General features: G+C 36.4%; 1 protein-coding gene across 3 annotated transcripts in view; it reads right to left on the bottom strand.

The window, feature by feature from the left end:
- Positions 1-6,081: 6,081 nt before the first annotated feature.
- LOC131036769 (uncharacterized) overlaps positions 6,082-26,833 on the bottom strand; it is a 69,022-nt gene continuing 48,270 nt past the window's right edge. Inside the window, exon 3 of one of the 3 annotated variants that reach the window (XM_057968756.2) lies at positions 6,082-6,532. In XM_057968756.2, the coding sequence (XP_057824739.1) occupies positions 6,483-6,532 (50 nt within the window). In that variant the 3' untranslated portion in view covers positions 6,082-6,482. Of the gene's footprint in view, positions 6,533-6,891; positions 7,286-7,344; positions 7,578-26,833 lie in introns of those variants that run through there. The other 2 variants (XM_057968755.2, XM_057968757.2) reach the window with 2 other exon arrangements.

Below are 26,833 nucleotides of genomic sequence, written 5' to 3'. Positions count from 1 at the left end.
TCACAACAAACATGCATCTCTCTTATTCATCAACTCTATCAAACCACAACCTAAGTAGTGTTTTTCACATATTGTGTCAATCCAAACATCCATCAAGTATAAAGATTCAATATATTATTTATATTCATTTGACAACCTCGGTGCAAAACTACTCCATGAATCACTAGAATGGTCATCCTTTCCATGGTAAAATTTACCATCGGCGTCATAATGGCTCCACTCATAATGTCTAATTATTGAACATGTGGTTGTCTACCATACATGATCCTAACATGAAAGTGGCTTCAACAACCCCTTTTTTCGGTGAACCTTCATATCATTTTCATGTTTTTAGGCTATTTATATTGTCCTCAAATTCGAAAGCATATCAATATCTATTTATACATAGGCACATAAAAAAAAATTAATTGACATAACAAAAAGATAAAAAAGTAGCATGCTTATTTTTTTTATTAAATCTAGAAAAACCTCAAGTACAATCTTGGTAGTGTGGTTGGTAGGGTTTGTAAAGTGTTATCCTCTCTATGCATTTTATGTATAAATAATGTCTCTGTACTATCCAACAAACCTTCTCCTTTGACAAAGTGAGGGAGTCTTTCAAGAGGGATTGCAACACATTAGTACATCTCACCATTATCATCTCCAATAGGTGTCCTTTCAAGATCTTCACTTGAGAAACAATTTGCTTGGTTTAGAATGTCTTGCAAATGTAGTTCAATGAGTGATTCCCATTCATTCTTTCTAACCATTTTGAATAAAATTAAGATGGTTAGTAGTGCCCTATCTTGTTAAAAATATACAAACAACTACTTTGATTACTCTCTTCATTCCATGAATTAAATACATACTACCAACAATGAGGGTGATTTTAGTGTAATAAATTGTATACCTCTACAATTTCACACTCACTTTGGATGCACATTGGTGGTCCCTCAAAATGTTCCTGATTCATTTCTAATTATGCTCGATTTTTGTGACCATTTCTAGAAACTTGGTACAGTTCCATAATGACCTTTGTTTCAACCTAAACTATTGGGGCTAGGGTACCCAGTGCCCCTGTCCAAACATTTTGGCCCCAAATTTAAAGTTACAATAGTAAGCTTTGCAAGTAGCGGGAAATTGCTCCTCGATGTCAGCCTTAACTAAAAATTAATCCAAAAAGGTGTAAGTTGAATATAAATACAACTCCCTCTACCATTTGAACATCTATCTATCTCTATCTATCAACATTTCAGCATTGAATCTAGCATTTTCAAGGCAATTGAGCATAAATCTACAATCAAGGATTCAAGCATTCATGTTTCAGCAATCATGATTGTTTTATATATGCTCCTTCACAAAGAAGGCGTGCATTAAAATCAATCAAGAAACATCAAGCTTTGTGTGGCACTTCAAGGAAAGGTTTTCATATCAAATGTAACATTTATCATTTCAATCATTTCCATTAAGGTTTTTGCCTCTATCATTTTTTAGTACAAGCTCTATTTTCATCAAATATTGATGTAGTGGAAGTGGAAACACCAACACAAGGTTTGACTTAGGCAAGCTCCTATACAGCATTATATTTTTCTCTCTTTTCATGTGTGCAAGTACATATTTAATAGTAGATAGGATTACAAGAGCGCATAGTAGACAATGACAAGTGGTCTCAAACTTTGAATAGGAAAAAACCTCTAGACTAGGGAACCTTGAACCCATGTTGGACACTTTGTGACTAATTTTTGAAGAGACGAATCTCCAAAACCTTCTAATCCAAAAATCTAGAGCCTTCTTTTGATAAAGACACCCTCAAAAAGGGGCACCAACACACTAATCCGACATATTGTGCTCCAAATTGTAGCTAGAGGTTCCTTTATATATCGCATTCCCATATTTGTGCTACTATGTTGATTTCCAATTCTGTATCTTATAGTTTATTCTAAAGTTATCAATTTCCTATCATTTAACCTAGTTCATTCACATACATTTCACAATCTCAAATCTATTACAAATCAGCAAAAGGAAGTCACTAAACACTTAGTTTCCTATTTATAAGTGAACCTAGTTTATGATTCCCCAATAATAATGAAAATTAGAAATTTGAGATCTCAGTTTGCATTCCAAGGCTAGGATCCCTATTTTACCACACTTCGTTAACTAAAAACAAAGCAATAAGCTTCCAATACATCCTAGTGGTGCTCTTGTTACATATGTTTAATTAAAAAATTCTAAAAAAACATAACTAAGAAATACATTTGCACCAATATTTACAAAATAATATATTTAAATATGTAGTTCAGATATATAGATAGGTACATATTTATAATATATTTATACAATTATTTTTTTAATAATAATTTATTTAGAAACATTGTATGGTGTCGATTAATTATTTATACATTAAGTTTTATAAGATGATAAGAAAGAATTCAATTTTTAGATGTTACTTTGGAAATGATAACGTGTGTAGCTTAATTATTAAGGAATCTTATTAGGGTTGAAGACACAAAGTGGAAAGGAAAATAATAGAGATAAGAATTAGGTCCTACAAAGGGTTCAAGACACATAAAAAGGTTAAAATAAAAATTGGAAAGGGAAACAATCTAAATGAAAAGGAAAAATAGGTTAGTAAGGGGTCAAAATATAAAAATTAGGAAAAGAAGCTAATGTAAGAACAAACATGTAAACATAAATTACATATTGTCTTCATATACATTACTCATTGCTATATTTGACATCCTAGGTGACCATATCAATTGATTGTTTTGTATGCCTTCATGTTGATATCCTTAGATGGTTGTCCTACATGTTTCCATTCATATGATTGACATCCTACAAAAACATTTTCCATTGCACTTAGGTGCCTTATCCATCTCGATTTCATTGATTTTATATACTTGCATTCTTATCTCGTACCTATTATTTTTACATGATTGTCTACACAATGTTACATGTTATCCACTGACCATTTGTTTTTTCACTTAAAAATTTATATAGTCACCCTTCCTTTGAGGAACAAAGGGAGTGTATTTGTGAACATTCAAAACATGTTACCATTATGTTTTTTAAAACATTGCACAGTATTGAGCATCCACAATCCTCCTTTAATCACAACCAAATTCACTTCACACTCCATCTGAGGTTTCTATGGTTTTAGAATAGGAATTTTAATTGTTTTATATTTTATTTTACTTGTTATAATATCATTACATTCAATATACAACCAACTTAGTGGACATTCTTATCACTAGCATTTCTTCATGAGTTTGTTTGCAATTATACAATTATGACAGATATTACAATTTTCAAGTAGGAAATAAAGTTTCATCATTGTAACCAAAGAAAGTACATTTTTGCATTGGCAAAGACCTTGTCATGTAATATGTAGGGTCGAATATTGTTATTCTTGGTCAAAATCCTCACAAACTTATCTATTTAATGTAAATTCTTTTACATTTGTGCAATTGGTCAAAATCCTTTACATTTGTCCACATAGTCAAAGTTGCACTATTTTTTAGCAAGTGAAATCTCTCACCCAACACCTTTTTTTTTTTTAAAACAATTTTAGCAAGTAATATATGCTCATTTTTTAAATGCTTCATAAATACTTCATTGCAACTTTTTCTCTTTGAAGTTATTGATGGAGCACTCCATGTTGATGATAGTATACATGTTTAACATCCCTATTCTAAGCATTACAAAAAACTATTTTCTGCATTGACCTTGATTTTAATTTGGTGTGCATTCTCATTTCAATTTGCATGCGAGTCAAATTGGCTTAGTTATTGATGGAGCACTCATATTGATGATAGTATAAATGTTTAACATCCCTATTCTAAGCATTACAAAAAAATATTTTCTGCATTAACCTTGATTTTAATTTGTTGTGCATTCTCATATCAATTTGCATGCGAGTCAAATTGGCTTGGCAATAAATAATGGTGAAAATAACATACCCATGCCCTTTTCGCTTTGTGTTTTGGGCCCACAATGACTAGTTGTCCTCTCTACATTGACTAGCATGTAAGATAGCATATTTTGTATTTTGAAGTTAGACAAAAAAAAACATTTTTCAATCCTATTCCTATCACCTATTATCCCCATAAACTGATCCCAATCCCCAAATTTCTTATTTACAACCCTAGTTTAGGATAGTAAATGCAAAATTAATCCAAATCAGTTTTGCATCTATGATTCCAAACCTCACTTTTTTGTTTAAATTTTTACATTGATCCCTAGCATAAGTGATAAAAAATTCACATTTTCAAATCACACTCTACTGTGTAACTAAGGCTAACCCTGCCTCAAAAATAATCATCTAGCAATCTAATAAACCCATCTAGCATTTGATTGCAAAACGATAAAAAGAATTATACGACGTTACATCATCATCCTACGAGTATATTGCCCACATGTTTATTGTCAACCTTGGTTCCCCTATCATTAGATTGGCCTATCTATAGATCTAGAAAGAACATGACATTCACAATTTAATTATTACTCGTTTTTAAAATCTCTTTGTTCCATATCATTGCAAATTAAAGAGGATTGAGGCAAATCTTCACAAAAAGAATAAAATTGTAGAATTAAGATTTGTCGATTGGATCTAGAAAGAACATGACATTCACAATTTAATGAATTACTCAAAGGTATTTTTAAAATCTCTTTGTTCCATATCATTGCAAATTAAAGAGGATTGAGGCAAATCTTCACAAAAAGAATAAAATTGTAGAATTAAGATTTGTTGATTGGATCTAGAAAGAACATGACATTCACGATTTAATGAATTACTCAAAGGTATTTTTAAAATCTCTTTGTTCCATATCATTGCAAATTAAAGAGGATTAAGGCAAATCTTCACAAAAAGAATAAAATTGTAGAATTAAGAAATTATAAATAAAAATCTTTCAAAATATATAAATCTATATTTTCATGTTCTAAAATGACTAAATATTTTTATCGTGATTGGTTGACATAAATATTTTTTATTAGTATTCGAAATAAGAAATATAATATTGCCTAACTTGAAATCAGGCCAAGTCGTGAGGCGACAAGTGTTTCAGTGACAATTTCATCAGGCTAGTGTATGTCGAGACTAAATTCGATCCCAACAACATTTTCAAGAATGCTCAGAGCTTCCACCACTCTATCACAGCTGATTCTATCTCTTTTTTGGATGTTTATATTCATATTCATACAAGTTAGAAGCTATGGTACATGGTAAATAATTTTTTTAATAAAACTCACACTACTTTTCTCTGTATCATTATGTAATATTGAATAGAAAATAAATTTCTCTTATACTATATTTAGTCCCCAAAAGACATAGTTTGATTGGGCTATTGTTCCCTAAATTATTGTCAAATGATAGCAATAATTAACAGTCCAAATTTAATGTATCATCCTACAGCCATGGACGACAACTGTAAGAAGAAGGTTCTTCAATTGAGCTCTCACCAATATCCAAAGATTTAAGCACTGGATTAAGGTGTGGCTCGCTAAAAAAATGAACAACACATAGAAGGATGGTATTTAAAGAATATGCATGAGATTTTAAGAACAGGCCAATCTGAAAATGACGCACTTGGTCTGCCACAAATGAACAACGCAGCGAGTTTGTCAGGCTTCTGAGATAGTGCAGACGATTTGCAGAATGCTCCTTTTCTAGTTTACAGATCTATGGATTCAACATTTTGTGTTATAGATCTTATTCATATATATATATACCTATAAATTTTTGAGTTGGCGTTGAAATATGGAATGGTATGTTTGAGAAACAAAAATAAAGTTCCTATTTTTAGAAAATCCGTAGTCAACAAATCTTGACCGCTAAATAGAAAACTTGCAGTGGCGAAAGAGCAGTGAACTACAGTTGAAAATGAGTTAACGCGTGAGGAACTCTAGATATGATGAGTGCATCATCCATGGATGGGTGCATCCTGGGTGCTGTATAACCGCTTCCCACCAACGCAATTCCATGTCCATTAACATCAGTAGATTTCCACAATCCATTGGATTAATGGTGTATGCTTCTGGATTTGATTGTGTGAGAATTTTTGCAAGATAGTAAGCATAACGAGAAAAATGGCTCGTGATTGCATGTAAGAAGACAATCAATGCAATTGAAATAACTAAAATATTTTTCTGGCACATTTGGGTACATTATGTAATTCCTCTCCATTGTATTTGTTCGACATCCAAAATTTGTTTAACTCATTTTAAACGAGCTTTGTGGGAAATGTTACATGATTGGATAGATCAACAGCAATCCATCCTCAAACTAATGAACAAACTAAAGAGGTAAATTACACACTACTCTAGTTACTGCAAATTTACAATATTGCTCATCCTTACAGTCAGGATGAAAACTTGCCATACATTCAACAGCCAATAACAGTTCTATTCTCCAGGGAATACTCCATTCTATACATGCCATTGTGGATTTCAATATGCACAGTTCCATAACCAACTGTAAGTCCAAGGAATTGGATAAGGTGGAGAAATTACTTCAACCCCTTCAACAAGTGCATCCAAAGGTCCAGCAACTTTTTAACTATGCAACAGAAATTGAAGAAACATTATGATCATCATCAGACACCACAAACTTCTCAGATCATAGTTTTTGAGACCCTTGACAACTGATTATAGTTCTTGAATAACCTAATCAAACAAAATTTCCTATCTAGATCTGGCAAGTTCAATTTTGACACACTACCCCAATTGGTTCCGTCAAACTACATTTGTCTGAAAATTTATAAAAATCTATAAACAAATTTATTATAAAAGCAAAGGGATAATTCTTCTTTTTTCGAATCATTCCTCTTTATAAATTAAAACATTATAATTCATAAAACGTGCGTTTGTCTCAGGTTTGTGCCCATAAATCATGCATACCTAGTCCCCTTAAAAGTATTGCAAAAAATTGGTACATTCCATTTTTATTCACCTCTACATTATAGGCAATGTAGAGCAAGGCGGATACATTTAAAAATAAATAAAGATTGTGTTGACATGCTAATTTATATAGCCTACAAAGATTAACCAGAAGCCGTGTACCATTTTATAAAGTATCAATGGCAATAATCAATGGTTGTTCCCGCCAAAAATTTGCAGGTTCTCCAATAAGGGAGAATTGTGATACCATGACAATCCTTTTTTGCAATGATAAATGAATCAAACAAACACCTGAGAGAAATACAGCAAAGCCAGAGATTTCAACAAATGAATATTTAATTCTGGCTTATACTTTAAACATGTCCTCTTCCCCCGCATTTTGAACACATGATATTTCCAGAACCCCCACAGCCTGATAGAGCCAGATAAGAATTCAGATATTTAGAAAGGTGAAGAAACTAAAATGTCTGATGCACCATATTAAAAGATATCAACTTAGATATACATATCATGACACTTGGATGAGTATACTCAAGCCCTTTGCTAAAAATTATAAATGATGCTCTTCACGGTTTCAAATACAAAAATTGACAAATTTGAAACTTATTATAGTAATCACATATGAAGTTCACAAAATCATTCTAATAGTCAAATAGTAAGCAAACAAATGCCCAATTATTTTGAGTATGCAACCTTTCTTTATTCTGCAGTAGAAATTTGATTCAGTCAGATGTAAGGCACTGCTCATAATCTTCTTTTAGCTAGTAAAATCTTAAGTTTGTCTTGCAGTATTGAATACCTAGAAAAGAAGTCGATTTAGTATTGTTTTTCTGTCTCAGCCTAAATCAGGAGCTTATTTGTGAAATTAAAAAACCAAATATGGAACTTCAGATAAGTTCATACTTCTTCGAAGTAACTATATTCATTAATCTCTTTTGATCCAATCACGTTGATAAAACAAAGTCAGAAGCAAAAATGATGAATCTAAACCTGGTGCTGATTATTTATTCTAAGTAATTTCGCTTTTCATTCATCTGCAAGTAAGGATGCTGAAAATTCCAATTACTTGAACATGCAAGTATGCTTGTGGACTGTAAGTCATTAAATTCAATAAATAGCAATTTGTTCCTCAAACCAAAAAAACGAAGGACTTGAGGACTTGCATATGTCATCCTCATTTTGTCTAAATCAATGACCATAATCAAGTCCTCGGTGTGACAAATCTTATCACTACTACAGTTACTTCATACAAACCGGAACACAAAACATACGGTAATTCAGTCATGAAAGATAACCCAAACAAATGGCTGTTCAAAGTCTCTGCAGACTAAGTGCATAAAAGAAAAATTCAATACTTGAAATGCAGAATACAAACTTTATACCATAAAAGAACCCAAAATTTATTCCATACAAAACATTTAATTTAGAATACATTCCTTGTATGCCTATCAATTTAGATAGTCAGAAATGAATATCATGTGAAATGGATGTGAAATGGATAGGAGGGTACAGCTCCGAAACTCCCATTTAACCTCTATCCACAATAGATGTTTTTTCTCCATTCAGTATATTTTAATGTGACTGAAATTTAGTACAAGGAAAAGTTTTTGATTTTCTAGTAACGTCTCAAATACATTTGAATCGGGAAACTGTATGCTACTTCTGAGCTACTTTTTCCCATAAAAAGTTGGTTTGGACTGTTGATGTTATAGCAGCAGGAGTTCTCTTTCCACCTGTGACTGTTGTGTTGCCTAATAATAAGCATTTTTATTATTTTTACTACTGCTGATTCGTGTTAACCTCTTAATTTGATTATCGCTGATTTAACTACAGATTTTTTGTATTACTAAACAATTGTTAGCGATTCATATACCTAATGTATGGATTAGGTTTAGTTAATAATGATTAGTTACTAACTATCGCACCCCTTTGAAGTCGTGCAACCCAGTTTGGAGACGTGTCTGTTCATCTGTCTGAGTCAGGTATAACAACTCATTGTTCGTGCGGATTCGTGAGGGGGCAAGCATGGAAAAATCTGTGTTATGCAACTAGAGAAATACGGAGACTGATAAACAATATAATTGAATTTTTATGTGATACCCAGCATACATATTCAAAGATTTCTGTGAGTAGTACCTGTTCAAAATTGCTGCTTACCTTCACTTCTGATCTAAAAATTTACATGGACATCTATATGTTCCTTCCTTCCTTCCTTGAAACTTTGGGATTCTTCATTAGAGAAAACACACGTTTGAATGCCCTATTGCGATCTCCTTAGATGATTATGTTTTTCCCAAACCAACAAATGTGAGTGTTTTCAACTCCACCAAATCTTCTCTTGATTGTGTCCCTGGAAAATTTTCAACAGTAGACCACTTTTTGCTGCAGCACTAAACTATTCTATCACCTTCCCAATAAGCCTCACAGTATCTAATAAGCTATTTGAAACCTGGAATTCCTGATTGTTTTCAGCTTATTTTGGATGCCTGGAGTAATTAGGTGGCCCTTGGATTTGGACATTTCATATGCAGATGTAATGTCCCCTCTGGATTAGCACGTAAATAAATAAATAAATAAAAATGTTAGCCTATTATTAATAAAGGGGAAAAAGTATTAATTAAGTATTTGGGCAAAAAGCTATGGTTTGCGATAATTTAATCATTCACTTTATATCATTAAAAAGGGGCCAACTTAAGTTATGACTTAATCTTTCCTAGGCCGTACTCCATGGTGGTGATTTATTTAATAAGAGGCAAACATTATTAATTGCCTAAGTTTCCAAATCAAAGGACTGGAAGAAAGAAGCCGATGGCTTTTTGGCTGAAGAGGAATTATATAAAGACATCAACTTCAATATGGAGGGCATTCTTGTTCGTTATTGAATATTGTTATTTTGCTCTGCATCTTGTATTCAGCTCTCCATTCTCAGGATGCAGCCACTGGAGAAGGAAACCCTTCTGGACAGAACCCCAGAGGGTATCTTGAGGATCAATACAGCAATTCCAATCTATTTCCCAGCGCCAAGAGGAATTTCTACAGCCTAGCGCATCCATTCTACAGCTATAAATCCAGAATCGCAGTCTAGGTTGGAAGCTTCAGCCAACTATAATCAGTGTGAATTGTTTATGAGCCGGGACAGGTATGTTTGCCATTATTAATCTGATTGTTGTTAACTATCTGCAGATTTACACAGCTTGTAATAAACCTTCTATTCCAGTAGAAAATAAATTAAAAGTTTCTAGCCTCGTTGCATAATATTGTTGATTTCAATCTTTATCAAATTATATATTTTTCATGCATATCGAAATACATGAAATGCAAGAAACTTCCATGAAAACAAAAAAACAAATGCACGATTTTCATTAAACTCCGGAGAGAAAATATTTCAGCAGATAGTAACAGTGATGTAGGAGACTCCCCCAACACACCCCAAACACATGCTCTGTTATACTAGATGAGGGCTACTTCACCCTAGGTTACTCCACCCAATATTTATGCATAGCATAACAAGGACAATAAAGCAAATTTGAAAGAAAAAACTTGCTTTCTATTTCTTAATAAAATGAAATACAAATTCATCAATTACAAAATAGGAGAATAAAGCAAATTTGAAAGAAATAACTTGCTTTATATTTCTTAATAAAATGAAATACAAATTCATCAATTGCAAAATATTGGTGATTTAGGCTTCACAATCTGCAAGCTGGAGCTACAAGCTACTCTTCTACACCCCTTACCTGCTACTCCTCTTTATATCTAAAGAGAAGAACTCAACTCTGAGTGCTTAACCACTAGCCCAAGCCCCCCTTTTATAGCATTCTTGTGCCTCTTGAAAATCCCACACCCCCTCTTGGAGAGCTACACATGGCAATCAAGAAATGCAACACATAGCCAATAGATGACTCTTCAACTTCCCCAGGAGGGCACCTAAGGTGGCAGAGTGGATAATTATGCTGGCAATTACTCCTCCTGAGATGATTGATGCATACATGTGATTGTTGTTGCCGTGAGACACTACATTGATGATCAGATGTTGTCATTGATGGAAACTTGTGTCAGATATTCTATCCGCAGTCCTTGATTCATTCATACTGGAAGATTGATTGAGGTCCGATAAGGTCCAGTGAGGAGAATAGGTCATCTGGCAGAGTGTACAGCATTTGGTTGGCGATTCATTTGTGCTGCGTATTTTATGTTGCGGATCTCGGAGAAGCATTGTGGTCATGTGATATGCGTTATTCCAGGTTTGTGGCCTCCGGAGATAAGTTCTGGGTGAATTGGAAGATCCGGTAGACATGCTTTTGGTTAGAATAGTGTTCATCAGCAGTAACATGTGAAGATTCGTTGTGCGGATCGTGTGGAATGGTTTTGACGGTCGTTTGCATGTTTGAGGTTGTTAAACCGACATATGGGAAGCGTGTGGACGATTTGTTTTGGTCCACTTAGTTGTTTTTGGATCGGATTGAGCCAACTTGGGTAACACGTTTCATTTGTGTGTTATGCGGTTTTTGGGCCGACATGGAATTGATCTAATTTGATGTTGCGGATATATTAGACCGATTGATATGATCATTTGATATGTTGATGGTGGTGTGGAAAGTGTGTATGAGCGATTGTGCACAGTTTCACGTGCGCGGTTGAAAGATTTGTGCTCCGGTATAATTCAGAATATCATAACAGAGCATAGTGTGATCATGTGTTTTGTGCTTAACTGAAACCTAAGTCACAAAAATCGGCGATTTTCAAGGATGAAGCTCGATTTTTATCGAATTCCAAACTTCTATGAAAAATTCGTTCAAATTCGGCCATAAATTCGTACGGCCATGACGTCATTTTTTTTAATTAAAGTTAAAACTTAAAAAGCGTTTTTCTAGGTTTCTGAAAAGCGTTTAGGGTTTTTTTTTTAAGATTTTCGATGGATTTTCTCTATAAAGCACTGCTATTCTTTGTATCTGCAAGACTGCAACTACTGGGTCGCAGGTATTCTCTGTATCTACAACTGCTGGGTCGCAGGTATTCTCTGTATCTGCAACTGCTGGGTCGCGATTCGTGGGTATTCTCTGCAACTGATGGGTCACACTCGCGGGTATTCTCTGCAACTTTTGGGTCGCACTCTACAACTGCTTCATCAGCGAGTCGAATTTATTAGAAGTGTACATATATTTAAAAAATAAACAAAATTATATAAGGCGAATTTTATCCGATTTTTTTTTTCGTATTTTGCCTTGTCGAATTTCATTTGAATTTCATGGTCGTCGAATTTGAATTCGACGACCATTTCGAATTCGAACCTTGTGTCTTAGACTGGAACTATACTCAGGCATTTGTTGATGCTATTATATAGTTCAAACCTTCTTGCAATCATTTGTAACCTTTTGTAAGGCAGTGAGCCTTCCGAGTTGTAGCCCTTACTTGTAATTTGAGTAGTGAGCTCTAGGCAGTGTGCCTGAATGCATGTGCATTCCCCTTATATAATATTTCTATACTTCTAAACAGAGTATATTAATATTGTGGGTTTAAATCCCACCGTGGTTTTTCCCTTAACCGGGTTTCCATGTAAAAATCTTGGTGTTATGGTGTTGATGATCTTTGCTTTGTGTTTTTGCACTTTACTTTTCTTCATTTGCATTAAGTGGTTATTAGATCAGGTTATTATAGTTAAAAATTGCTGAACACTGATTCACCCCCTCCTCCCCCCCCGCCCCTCTTAGTGTTCCTTGATTCCAACAATTGTGCCAGATTTCATTGGCTTTTTTGACCTTTATTGGGCTCTTTGACTTCATTGCTTCTTTTTGCTTTGTTTCCCTTGTGGGATCTTCCCATCAATTTTCTATGTATATTTGTATTTTTATCATATGGCTAGGACTTATTTGCCTTGGGCTTACCACTTCTTGTTTTCAACTTCCAAATTTCTTTTCTAGCATATAAATATTCTATTGTCAGTGGATGTACTTTTGAGTCCTTGGAGTTACTTTTATCAGTTGTGGATATTAATATATTTTCTTTATTTCTCACTAAGGATGATGCCATGATAACAGTACCTTTCAGATATCTCCTCAGTCAGATCCACTTTACCACTTGCCAATATTGCAGGCCTGGACCTGATATAAATCAGTTGAAACTTGAAAGGACTTTTTGGAAATGCCAGGTCATGCCTTGTACAAACCATGTCATGCCTCATATAATGCTGCTAAATTGCATTGGTATTGAATCACTTTGAAAAAAATAGGAGACAAAGATGCAAAACTAGTAGCATTAATTTTGTGGATGTTTAGGGATACCCTCGAAAAATAATAAAGGATATGAGCCTCAAAATATACAAGAAATGTCATTTTCATATGACAAAGGTTTCTCAAACTTATGCAACATAAGACACAAAGTTACAAAGAGGCAATGCAAAACGCTCCCTCCTTTTGTCACACTCAATGTGAAACTATAGAGGCTTGGCCTTATGTACCATTTGAGATAAGTGCATGAAATGTTTACCCAAAAACAAATTACTTGAAGCTACTCACAAATAACCTTGTTGCTCAAAGAATGACCATAGACGTAGTATTCAATCACTAAAAAACTCAACTATTCTATTCATGTAGTGTGTAGAATCAATGTTTTGTCCCTGAGATTTTTTGTTCTGTATCCCATTCTAGGAATGCCAGGGAAAAATCTAGGAATGCCAGGGAAACCTCTCCTTGTCATCCTTAAAAATGATTTTTCCCCTAGACATCCAAGAAACAAGGGACTCCATGAGAGCAATCAGATGTCCCTTACAAGGGTAGGGACAGCCGAAAATCCTAGAGGCAAAACACTTTAAGGTTAAATTAATAATAAAAAAATTTTGAATTTTTTTTGGGCCCCAAGACCACACTTAGCCTTAAAGAGAAAACAGAAGCCTTGCTCTTTCATTCTAATTCATTTTTACATGACAAAAAAATTGCACTAAGAAAAAAATAATTTCTAGCAACGCTTGAAGGTGCAAATGGATAAGTCAAAATTAGGGCAGCATTAGTGAGCAATACGAAAAGAAACAGTGAAACAAGTAAAAGAGGTAAGTGATTTTTTCACTTCCTTTTTTCTGATTTTTTTTCAAAGTTTCGAGGAAGAAATGTTTTGAGTTTCTTTTTCTTTTTCTATTCTTGATTTGTACTTGCATTATCTTTTTCACAAAACATGGTTAGAAATAGTGACAGTACTGAACATGAAATGGAAGAAAGAAATGTTTCCATCCTCAATTGGGGGTTTATCAGTGATGCCGGAGCATCCAGGAGGGCAAATGAACCAAGGAGGACACCAAGGACTAAGGAGAGTGATATGACATCACTAGAGGTCAATTGGAATGTTTTGAAGCCTATAATGGCCTATTGTAATGTTGAATTCAATAAATTATGTAAAAGTCCTAAAGGTCCCGATAAAGGCCTAAGGACCAAAATGCAATGTAATAGGATGATGGAGTCTAGATAGGTTAGATAGGAGTTTATTGTGATTTAATGATCTTATTATGTCAAAATAAGTTGAATGGGATAGGTTTTAGTTGATTAAAAGCATTAGAAATAAAGTTGAAAATTCAAATTTTGAATTTCAACAACTAGTTCCAGTTTTGGTGGGAAATAAGTTTTAGAGTTGTTTTGACATTTTAATCACTTGGATTAGTTGGAGATTGGTTGGAGTTGGTTGGGGAAGGTCTTATAAAGTCTCTAAAGTAATTTTTGTGTGGTTGGATGATGCTGGTACGGACTTGTACGGACTGTCTCAGAAAATTAATTAAAAAACTCTTTATTTGCTGTCAAATCCTTGTTTTTTCATGCTTTCTTTGCATTGAAAGGCTAAGGGATCATCATTGCTGTACATTGGGGGTTTATTGGTTATTCCTTTGATGTATTGAGTGCATTTTTGAAGTCTTGAAAGTATCATATTTTTATTTATTGCTGACTGTCCCAGAAAAGACAGTGATTTTTTCACTAATTTGTGAATTTCCAAGCATGTAAGGATCCATCCTATGAATGTACAGGTCTGATTCTCATAGGATGGATGCCAAATAACATGTACAATAGTTTACTAACCCATGATTGACAGGAAGGAGTGAAGAGTGCAGGTGTACACCATGAAAGTTGCATGAAAGTTGAAGAAAAGTGACTGGAAATGAGTGAAAATGAAGGCTAGAGTGTAGCAGCAGAGAATCTAATTGAACAAGGGGGGTATTTTATGCATTGAAGTGTCTAGACACACCATTTTAAAGGTGTTTGAACTTTGGTTGAGCCTTGGAAGTGATTGGAAATGATATTTCTAGAAAGCCCTAGGGAAAAGGGTGATTTAGTGAGGTTTTTTGGTGTTTGGGTATCTAGGAGTGCAACCAAGACCTAAGACCTGAAAAATCCTTGGTTTGGGAACATAATAAGAGACTGTACAAAAGGGTTTAATCTAGTGTTAAGTTTTGTTGGTACTTCCTTTGTAAAGTGGGTGGTTTTTAAGGCTAAAAAGGGGCACATTTGAGGACAGCAAAGGGTCCGTCCAAAACAACCTATATTGGTTTTCTGATATGTTGTGTAACATCCAAATGGGTGTCTAAATATGTAATTTTTTTGTCAAGTGTTTTGGGATGATTTGGAGAAAAGTTGAAAATACCCGATTTGGAGGCTACAAGGAATAGAGCCTAGAAGAGCAAGTTTGGTTTATGAGTTTGAGTCTGAGTTTGGGGGTGTGTAGAACCTTGTCTTATGGTGTTTGGGATGTGTTAAGACCAATAGAGGTGTTGGAACAAACCATTTTGATGTTATCCTTGGTTGGGTGTGTTGAGTTGAGTTTGGTTTTGAATCACCTAGCATGTAGAGGATCCTTTGATGTGTCTCCTTGAGTTGATTTAATCCTTAGGGAGAGTTCCAGAGTTGATATCTCTGCATCAATCAGGGTGTGAAAGTACTATGGGCAAAAGAGAACAGCCACAAACTCATTTGAATGCCCTTCCACAATCTTAAAAACTTATGCAAAAGGCCCTTTTAATTCCAACAAACCTGTTTTCCATTTTGTGGCAGCCCTAGACAAAGACAAATGAAAAATTTGGGGGGTAGTAGAGTGTTGTGTCATATTTGCAATACCAATTTTAGCAGAAGTTACACTAGGGTATACTCTTATCTCTTGGGCTCTCAAGGCATGGGGTTAACCTGTGTCCAAATGTAGAGGAGGATGAGAAGGTAGAGGTGCATATATTGCATATGGAAGCAGAAGCAAGGTCTAAGGGTGTGCCAATGCCAATACAATCTACACAATTAGCTTTGCCTATGCCATCCAAGGTTGCTAGTGGTAGTGGTGATATTTCTAGAAGAGGAAAGAGAAAGACTGGTGCTAGTGAGAGGATAGGGACAGTTGCAGTTATGTTCAATATACAAGCATAAGATGTGGCATAGTCTTCCACTGCCAATTTTTTCTGTCCATGCCATCCCATTTCATGTGACACTTTCTCCTTCAAAAAAATATTGAAAGATGTAGCTTTTATTGGTCCCTCATTTACCCCTTGGAGAACATAAACCATGCACCACCCTCCTTGACAAAAAACATTTCTAAGGTGAGTTTAGTGATCGAGGACATGAGGCAGACTTGGATTAGGACGGGCTTCTCTATTGTCATGGAGGGGCAGACCAATATTAAACATCAGCCACTAATCAACACCATCATTACATTGTGTACCTAATTCTTATTCTTTTAGAGCTATTAATTTTTCAAAAAAATACAAGGATGCAAGTTTCCAATTTCAGATTTTGAGAGAGGCCATAGAAGAGGTCGGGAGTTCAAATATATACACGCCTATACCTTGTAAAATGGTGAATACCTCCACTCTTATGTGGTTGTGACAGCAGCTCTTGCTGATCCCTTCTTGTCTGTAATAAACTCCCATATATTATTCCTCTTATTGACTATTACCTTAAGAGTTCTTTCTGATCTTTTCAATCTAATATTATTTTCCGATTATGACATCTTTTATATATATATATATATATATATATATATATATATATATATATATATATATATATATATATATATATATATATTACCAATTATTAATGTATTTGCTAATTACCTTTTTATATAAATCATTGATACCACCACTACCTAAAAACATAAGTTGTTAGTATAATTTTGGCTATGAAGGCAGACAGATCTGACATTCCGATTATGACATCTTTTATATATATATATATATATATATATTACCAATTATTAATGTATTTGCTAATTACCTTTTTATATAAATCATTGATACCATCACTGCCTAAAAACATAAGTTGTTAGTATATTTTTGGCTATAAAGGCAGACAGATCTGACATGCGTCAGATCTGGTCTGCCACTTGTTGATGTGTATTTTACGCACATAACAATACAGAATAAATTACCAAGATAATTTACCCCCTTTTGAACAAAATCACCTCAGATGCTAAGAATGAGATCAACTAAAATGATTCCAAGGTTTCTACATGTCAGGTCTTGACGAGTGGGTAACAAAATGGTCAATGTGAATTGTTGTGTTCACTTGGAGACTTTAGCAAATGTTTGGATTATCATGAATGATGCGGAGTAGGTGTGCTGACAACTTAAGATTTATCAATATGGCTCTGGATTTACTTCTTACTAAAAAATGGGCAAAAGGAATAGGGTTCAGGAATCTATTCTAAGCCTAGGAATGTAGGAAATGATGAATGGATCTAGTGGAATCAAACCAGGCAAGGTCTCACAATTAGGTATTGACACAAGCTTAGTGCAATCGTCTAAGGTATACTTAAAGATTTTCAGGCTATCACCATCAAACGTTGACACCATCCAAGTTGATGCTTGTCAAGGGATGCGTAATAGTTGAAGTTAAGCTTACTTAAATTTCCAGTTGACCACACAAGGCGCACTTACCAGCGGCAAGAGGCTAGTGGTATGGATTTAGGATTCCACACAAATGAATTCAACAAATCTTCCACCCAATCTAACATACATGAAAATAAATTCTAAACTAAAATTCTAATCTAACTTGGAGGAATTGAGAACCATGAATGCAAATACAACACTTGAAGAGCAAAATCACCAACAATTGAATAATGATTATGATTCAAATAGCTGCAGCATATACCAACAATTCTACAAAAACTCTCTCTTACAAATGAGAGACAAGGAGGCATATATAGAGTCTCTTACAAAATGGATGGCCAAGATTGATCCAAGATCAACGGTCGAGATCATGCCAACAAAACCCTAGAATTGCCCTAATTAGGGTTTACATCAAAAATGGCGCCACCTACATATGGCCCAATGAAAAGATACCTAGTCATCAAATAGGGAATCTTCTAGAAGATTCATCCCTGCATCTCTCTCTCTCCTAGCATACTCCAAGAATCTAGCCAATACTGAATCTAACTCCTCCATGGAAATGCTAGGCAAGGTATCCTGCTGTAAATCAATCACGTCCAGTGAATCCGAGCAAGCATCCAAAGTGTTCTCCCAATCTGGCATGAGCTTCTGCGAACTATGAACATGAATCAACAAAGAGACCAAGTCGTCTATCTGACTCTTCTTCAAAGAGTCCAACTGGCAAAAATACATAAATTTCATCTTGTCTCTTAATTTGTCTAAGTGTAAACCACTAGCATCACTAAGATCAACACCCAATAATTCCTCAATCGAGGCAAGGATCTTTATCTGAATGTCTTCAATTAATCCTTCCATCTCCATACAACTCAACTGGACGTTCTCATAAGGTGATTTCTTCACAGCTAATGAACAATACCAGCCATGGAAACCATATCTGTCTCCACTATGCACAATGTTCTTGCTGAACAAGGTGGAATTAGGAATCTTCTTCAAAGCCTGGAGGCATGGAATAGTCTTGTCTTGAATAGGCCGGAATTCTTCCCAAACTCCCTCCAAATACTGGATTTTGAATGTGAGCCCTGTTGTCCTATCATATGCATGGACAAACTGAGTAAGGAAATCATCTGCCAGCTTTCTTGTATTCTCAATCCACTTTTCCACCTGTGAGAGTGTACCTCTCGCTGCCTCATAGTGTGAATGCATTTCATGGTCAACTGCAATAGGGGAAATAAGGGTGGGATCTTCACGCCTTATCCCTGCAATATACTCTCTAAGTCTAATATTCTCTTCTCTGTACCTTTCTTTCTCTGCAATCTCTCTGTCTAACCTTGCATCGATTGCCTTGAGGTTTTCACCAACCTCATGAAATTCTTGCTTTCTGGATGTACGACCAAGGGCAACTGAAGTGATCTGGAAATCCATAGGAGTAGCAATGTTCGCTGTCACGCCTGCAATAGGAACAGCAATCTGCGCAATCCGCATTCCTGTCTCATCTCTAGCTGTATGCGACAAAATCTCCGCTCTCTTGGGCTCTTTCTCCTTAGCACTCCTAGCTAGGTAGTCATCAATGTCGTCAATAGGTTGTACCTCTATCATTTGTTTACTTTTCTCCATACTTCTCATCAACCATTCAGGAATAGCGGCCATCTCCATACAACCATTGAGACATATTTCTCAATCAAGTCCTCCCAATGCCGAGATAACATCATCATCATCATCATCGTCATCATCATCAGGATTATTCCCAGTCCAATCGTATACCTCATTTCCCAAACTAACTTCCAAAAGGACTGTAGGGGATCCCAATTGATCATCATTCTCATTTGGAGGTGCAGATGTCGTTGTGGCATGGAACTCTTGAATATTCTCTGGTAGTATCACTGTGTTGGAACACTGCCGAGTCTCCTTGTTCTGCTCTGTTACTTCAATCACTTCAATTGATGAGACACTAAGAGGTGGTGAAGGAATGATAGGTGGAGGAATGATAGTCTTTTGTTTCTTCTTCACCTCCTCAATCCTCTTCCCTCTGGCCTTGACTTCTCCTGGCGTGTTCTTCCTTCTCTTGGGAGCTTGACTCTCTTCGTCTGCATGAATCCTGACATCACTAATAGTCCTCTGATCATCCTCGGAAATAAACTCTTCCGGCTTCATCCTTTCATAAGTGAAGGGAACCCCCATATCAACTAACTTATTCATCTATATATCTACCCATGCACGGGAGAAACTCAAGACCTCTCTCATCAATACATTCAGGTCAATCCCTTTTGACTCTGACCAATTAAGCAATAGGATTGCCTTCTTCATTTCACTCTCATACCATGGGTGCATATGATCTTTGTTATCTAACACTTGATCAGGAATGAGGAAAAGTCTACACTTCCTCATAAAATCCACTGACATTCCGGACCACATTCTTCTCTTCACTGCTTGCTCGTCCATCAAGTTAGCCCAGTAATCCTCTATGTCAACTCTGTGAATGAACTTCTCTCCCCTGATCCTTCCTACTTTCTTGTCTGGATCAAATCTTTCTCTTTTCTTATATGTAGCAAATCGATAGAATGCAAGCTCCTCACTCGCAGTACTGGCGGCTATGGCAGACTGGCAAACCTCTGACGTCTTCCCAACTGAAATAGGGAATGTCATGCCTGTCCTATGCTTCTCTCTTTGAATAACATCGAACTCTAGAAGTTGTCTCACCACTTCCAACAAGATCATTCTATCGGTTGGATACCTAGGAAGTCTGTAGGGTTCAGATTGAAACCCATGAATCCTAAGGTACGTGAAAGTGGGAAACTAAATATACCATGATCCATATTTCTCTACTAACTATGTTGCCTCCTTAGACAATCTTCTGTGGATTCCGCCTTGCAACATCCGCGTGATGTACATAGTGAATGCATCATTCACTCTCTTATAGTCTTCAATTCTATACATGCTCAGCTGGGGGTAGCATTCATGACACCTGAGTTGTCCTTGCCCATTCCCGACTTCACCTTTGCATATTAAACCTCTATATGAAACAAACTGTGCAAGCAGGTATACCAGGTAAGAAGTCATGGCGAATGACTTGGACCGCTCTACATTCCTCAGCTGAAAGTCCAGATTGTCACTTATAATCTTAGACCAATTTACTAATGTTCCTCTAAGACAATCCTGGATGAAGTAGAACATCCATCCATCGAATATTGCTCCCTGCGGTATCCCCATCACTCTGTTGAGTAGGAATATTAAGTCGCTATACTCCTCTTTGAAGTCTACGCACATGAGCGTCTTGGGAGCCTTGGAATGATGAGACCTAGGCTCAATCATTCACTCCTTGTTTATCAAATTCTTGCATACACCCATCTTCTTCGTGTATCTTTCTTCATATTCATCCTTGGACACATCCTTCATGTCCATTCCGTGTGGAATTCCGAACACCTCTGCAATAGCATCCTCAGCAAGGTAGGCAATGACAACGCCCTTAGGAGTCTTGATCATTCGCGTGAGCGGATCATAACACCGTGCACACTCCAGGATAAGCTCATTGCACTGTATGGACTGTGGAAATCCAGCGGCATGGAAAATACCACTCTTCATAATGTTTGCATATGCTGGGGAAGGAACTTGATCTCCGACTCCGAACATCCGCTGCATCTGGTCGAAGTCTAGGAAATGCATGTTTGTATCTGTGATCTCCTTCCATCTAGATGAAATCTTAAGCTCTGGATAGAATCCAGTCTCCAGCATCTTCAATAGTTTTTTCCTTTCCTTATATCCAGACTTCGACATCGTACCTGTACGAAGCTTGAAGTTAGACTTAGGAAAATAAATAATATTCTTAATAAAATTCCTGACTTTCTAAAGATTTTAGCTAATTAGAGCATAAAGTCAAGAGAATAATCCATACACTTTGTAGATTTTGACAATTAGATTCAGAGTGTGACAACGCTAGGGCATGGAAACCCTCTATAAAATTCATTAATACCTCCTTATGCTTAGAAAATATGCAAGCTAAAATGCAAAGGAGTATACCGGATCAACGATGACTAAGGAAAGGTGTGAAAGGTTATGTTTTCAAACAAAGTATGTCTGAAGAAACCTTCCGCAGTCAACAATGGAGGTCAACAATTCTGAAGACAACCTGAAAATCAGGCTTTTAAAACATGTTGTAATCCTTAAAAAATGTGCATAAACTCTATAAAATTCAGTTTTAATGATGAAAACAATCATATTCAGGAATGTAAGTGTGGCTGGTAAAAAATAAATTTCTGAGGACAAGTCTGAAAATTGATAACTTCAGACTTACCAGCACCTTGCAAAGTAGTTAAAAATCCCTGAAAATGATGGAAAATAGCTAAGGAATCAGCTCCAAGCAAAATCACCAAAGCGGTTAGGTGGCTAGAAATGAAAATTTCTGAGGACAACAGCCTAACAATGGAGTTTTCAGACCTGCAACAGCGTTAAGATGGTCTGAAAATGCACTAAAAACTCCATAAAACACCTCCAAATGCAAATCGCCTAAGTTGAAATTGGCTGGGCAAGGAAGATTGAAGTCTGAAAATTAATGGGCAGCCATTAATGGAGGTCAAATCTGAAGAAAAAACTCAGATCTGAAGCGAATCAGCAAGTAATGAAAATTTAACCTCCGAGTCTGATTAGGCTCCATATAACAACATAATTAGCATTGAAGAAATCTGGGTATTTAGATTTAGTATTTCAAATTTCAAATATTGCGCGTTTGTAGATTATATGACGTGTAATGTTTCAATTATGGCTCTTATGTTCTCTAAATGCATTAATTTCTTTATTTTTTTTGTAAAACTACGGTTGTTTTTTTTTGCCGAGTCTTTCGCGAGTGTTTCACGAGTCCGAGTCCGGAACAAATTTTTGGTTTGCCGAGTCCGTGGCAAGTCCGAGTTTTTAAACTTTGGGAAAATCACCAAAATGTGGCACCAAACCTCTCCAAAATCAAAATCAAAATTTCTCCAACTATAGCGCCATTTTTAAAATTCTAAAAATATCATCAATGGCAGCTCGGATCTGCAACAATGGAGGTTGGAACATCAAGCAAAAAATGGAAGAGAAAATTGCCAAACTTGAAAAAAATCACTAAATCTGAAAATGGTCTTCAATGGCAGCAAGGGAATGGAACAGCAAGCTAGAAAAAATGGAGGAAAGAATCCTCAACCCAACACTTCACTTCAGCACTTTGCCGAAATTTGACAATAAGGGAGAAAAATCGCCTTTCATGGAGACCCCTGGCAGATTTAATAATAAAATAATGCTAGAAAACTCCTCTCTTATACTTGCTTTTACCTCTTACTTTCACCACACAAGCAATGTGGGATAAAACACTTGCTTAAATACTTGTTTGGTAAAAAACTAACTTGCTTCTAGAAGGTTTAAATATTAAATGTTTATTTCAAGTTATTTAATTTTTGCTTTAAAATTTTAAATAATCATTAATCATCATTTAAAAACAATTAAAAATGGGGCTCACTTATTAAATATTTCGATTTAAGTCCAAATTGAGCCTCCAGGGGAAAATCAACTTTAGTTGGGATTAAAAAATCCCTTTAAAAATCATTAAAGTGTCAAAAATTTCCCCATAAGGGAAAATAGACCTTAGCTTGGATAAAAATCCACGCTCAAATTTCATCAAAAGGCACATAAAACACTCCAGGGGAAAATCGATGGCACTTTGGACTGAAAATCCACACTCCAAATTCACTTGACTTGCAAAAAATACTCCCTGGTGGAAATTCGACCTCAGTTTGGATGAAAATCCAGACTTAAAACTCATCAAAATGCTCTCAGTGGAAAATCAACTTTGGTCTGGATTGAGAGTCTGCACAAAAATCCGCACTAACTTGTCATAAAACATCCTGGTGGAAAATCGACCCAGGCATGGAATCATCCTCAACGTTGTCTGCACTATAGTCCGCACTCCAGTCCACACTCCTGGTGGAAAATCGATGGCAATCTGGAAAAATCCTGACACTTAGCAAAATTTTAGCACTTCCAGGGGAAAATCGACCCAAGCATGGATAAACAGTGGTGGAAAATAATAGCCAGTATGGATTTTAGGGGAAACCCATGTGTAGTGTGGATTTTGAGTTGGGGAAAAGGGTGGGTAGTCTGGAATATGAGGGGAAAAGCACCTCTAGCATGGAATTTGACCTTGTAACCCTTGGAATGTGGATTTCCCTTAGGAGTTTGACATTTTAACCACTCAAAATCACTTAGAAACTTCAAAATTAGACTGGACTTAGGCAACTTTTCAAAAAGATGAGCAAAACGCTAGGAAAATATTGAGATAAAGTGTGAAATCAATTTAAATAATACCTTAGGAGCGAGAAAACAACTCCAAAAGGTCTGGGAATACCCTGGCACTTTAAAATCACTGATGCACGTGTTTAAAAACACGTTAATGCTCAATGGTCAACACTTCGACAAAACTTAGGATCATTAAAATATCAACGTTTGCAACTTGATCCTATAACCTCAAAACCCTAGATGGCACTAGGCATGATCAAAACTCCGAGACTCAAGCACGGGAAACACAAAATTGTCCACTAAGCAGCCAAAACCCTAACCTAACAACGCAGAAAGCAAGAAAAGAGGGGGTCCCCGTTAGCAATGGGGCGATGTGTGAAAAGGTCACAACACCACTATACTAAATATTACTGTCATACGTATTGCAGTCTATACTGTTATTCTGCATAAAACATTATCAGGCTTTGCTAACTTGCTATATGATCGCTGACCTTTCTTGACAAGCAATCGATTTACTTAGCACTCCAAATAATATTAGTTGGCTACCATTCTCAATCGTTGTTATTAAACAAACTGTCACTTTTAATATATGCGTAGTAGCTGTTCATCAATTTCTTTATATGAACAATGTAGACTTGGATGCCAATTTCATACCTACGGCATTCTGTTGGTGTAAATAATTATTCATCATGGATATTATTACACTTACTTAAGTTTACTTAGGATAATGCATTTCATAGTAGTTTGGATATGAGACACTTGGGTGTTTGTGCCACATTGGGATAGTGTGTAGGAGAAATTCCACCTTTTATGGTGTTGATCTTGTTATTACACTATCATATCCACTTATTGTGGAGTGATAATTCCACCTTCGGTGGGTGATCCACCTCATGTGGAATATTATATTATTTCTCCTACCTACCCACACCTATTTCCTACCTACCCTTGTTTCTTATTGAGCCACATGTCATATTTGTGTGCTCATACATATCCCTAGCCTTGCCTATATAAGCAGGCCTCTATTCATTGTATAACAACGATTGAACTATTGGATCATTATTGTTGATCATTTCTATTGATGAGAATACAATTTATTCTTGTCCTATATTGTGTCTCTATTTTGTACATTTCATTGAGCTCTTGATTTTGGCAAAATCCAACATGGTATCAGAGCCATTGGGGCTTCATTGATTCGTCTTGAAGAGGCATTATTGCGACGTCATGAGGCAGATCTGAGGAGCAACATCTTTTGGAGGCGTCCTAGACCAGATCCGACTCCGCCATTGCGTCCAGAAGGCCGTTTCCATGAATTTTGGTTATAAATTCGGCCTATTTTGGTGAGAAAATTTTTTTTTCCAATTTTGCTTGTATCGTACGGATTTTCGGAATATTATTGTATTTTTCGGAAAAAAAAAATTTCCTTTTCTGAATATATTTTTTCAAAAAAAAATAAAAATTCCGAAAGCAAAAATATTGAAAAGCGAATCAAAAAGAAAAAAAAATAAAATAAAAAAAAAGAGAGTTTTTTTTGGGGGGTCCGCAGACCCCCCCGTGCAGAACGTACTTGTTGTCTACAGGTTTCGCAAGTCTGTCACGAGGCACCGCCGCCGTACCTGTCGACGCAGTCTGCAGCGCCGACCGTGCTATGCCTCTGTCGCGCCGTTTCCCGTGCCGTCGACCGCCGCAGACCGCAGGTCGTCGTTGCCCGCCGGTACTCGCCGTAGGTTCCCAGCTCATGATGCACCCCCACCAACTGCAGACTCCGGCGTCCGCGCGTCCTCCCTGGGCCCTCGTTCCGCGCGTCCTCCACCCTCCGGCGCCATCCCGACCTCTGTCACCGCTTCCGCCTCTGGCAATCCTTCCGCCGACGTCCTCTCCGGCAGCGCCAGCACCTCCACCTCCGGCCCGTCTGACCAGTCAACCAAACCGGCGAACCCGCATCCGCCACGTGGCAGGCGGCCACTGGCCCGTGGGTACCTTCCGTACAGTGACACGCAGGCCATCCGTACACAGTCATTTGCCACGTGGTTTATCCAGTCAGCAAATCCGTACAGTACAGAATACATAGTCACTTTGGCCACGTCACTTGTCCGTACAGTACGGACGCCCAGTCAGCAGAGGGCGAAGTTTTTGCGACGGTCATACGGCCGTCAAATTTAACCCAGTGACTTGCTGACGTCAGCGCCACATCAGCAGGGTTTGAAAATTTTGGACCCCCCTCTCATTTGCATTTTTGATTTTGCAGTTCAACTTCAAATGGCCATAACTTGCTCATTTTTGCTCCTTTTTGGGTGCAATTTTTTTTGAAATGGGCTAGAATTTCGTGCTCTCCGCAGTGGTGAAGAAATTTTTTGATTTTGATGCACGAATTTTTCAGAAAATGCAGTTTTTGGTGACTGTACCTGAGTAATCCCAGTTTTTGCAACTTCAGAGGCTTCGTTTGGGGTCCTCCGACCTTCTTTTTAGGTGCCGTTTTTTTTGAAAGTGCGTATTTTTTTGTCTACTTTCACTTGATGCTATCAGATTGATGTCATTGTAAGTTTAATTGTACTTTCAGATCTTGGCCATTTTTGGCTCTCTTGGTACTTGTATATTTGCTTGAATCTCAGTTAGATTCATTGCACTATTGATTGAAGTCTCTTGTATCTCATTTGAGAAGTAGTAAAATTTGCATCATAAGTCCACTTTGCCTTGTTTTGCAAGTGGCTCATTGTAATCGCACTAAGTATAAAGTGCCAAAATCATCACTTTGGGGGGGGTACTTTGATTGAGTGAATTTGGGGGGGTGTCTCTTGTGCTTTTGTGCTCGTGCTCCTTCCTTTTTGCTACAATGGGTTCTTCTAAGTTTCCTCTCTT

Source organism: Cryptomeria japonica, chromosome 3 (genome assembly GCF_030272615.1).
Source record: "Cryptomeria japonica chromosome 3, Sugi_1.0, whole genome shotgun sequence".
NCBI lineage: Eukaryota > Viridiplantae > Streptophyta > Pinopsida > Cupressales > Cupressaceae > Cryptomeria > Cryptomeria japonica.
The sequence above is the reverse complement of the archived record's forward strand: the minus strand, read 5'-3'. Positions and strand labels throughout refer to the sequence as shown.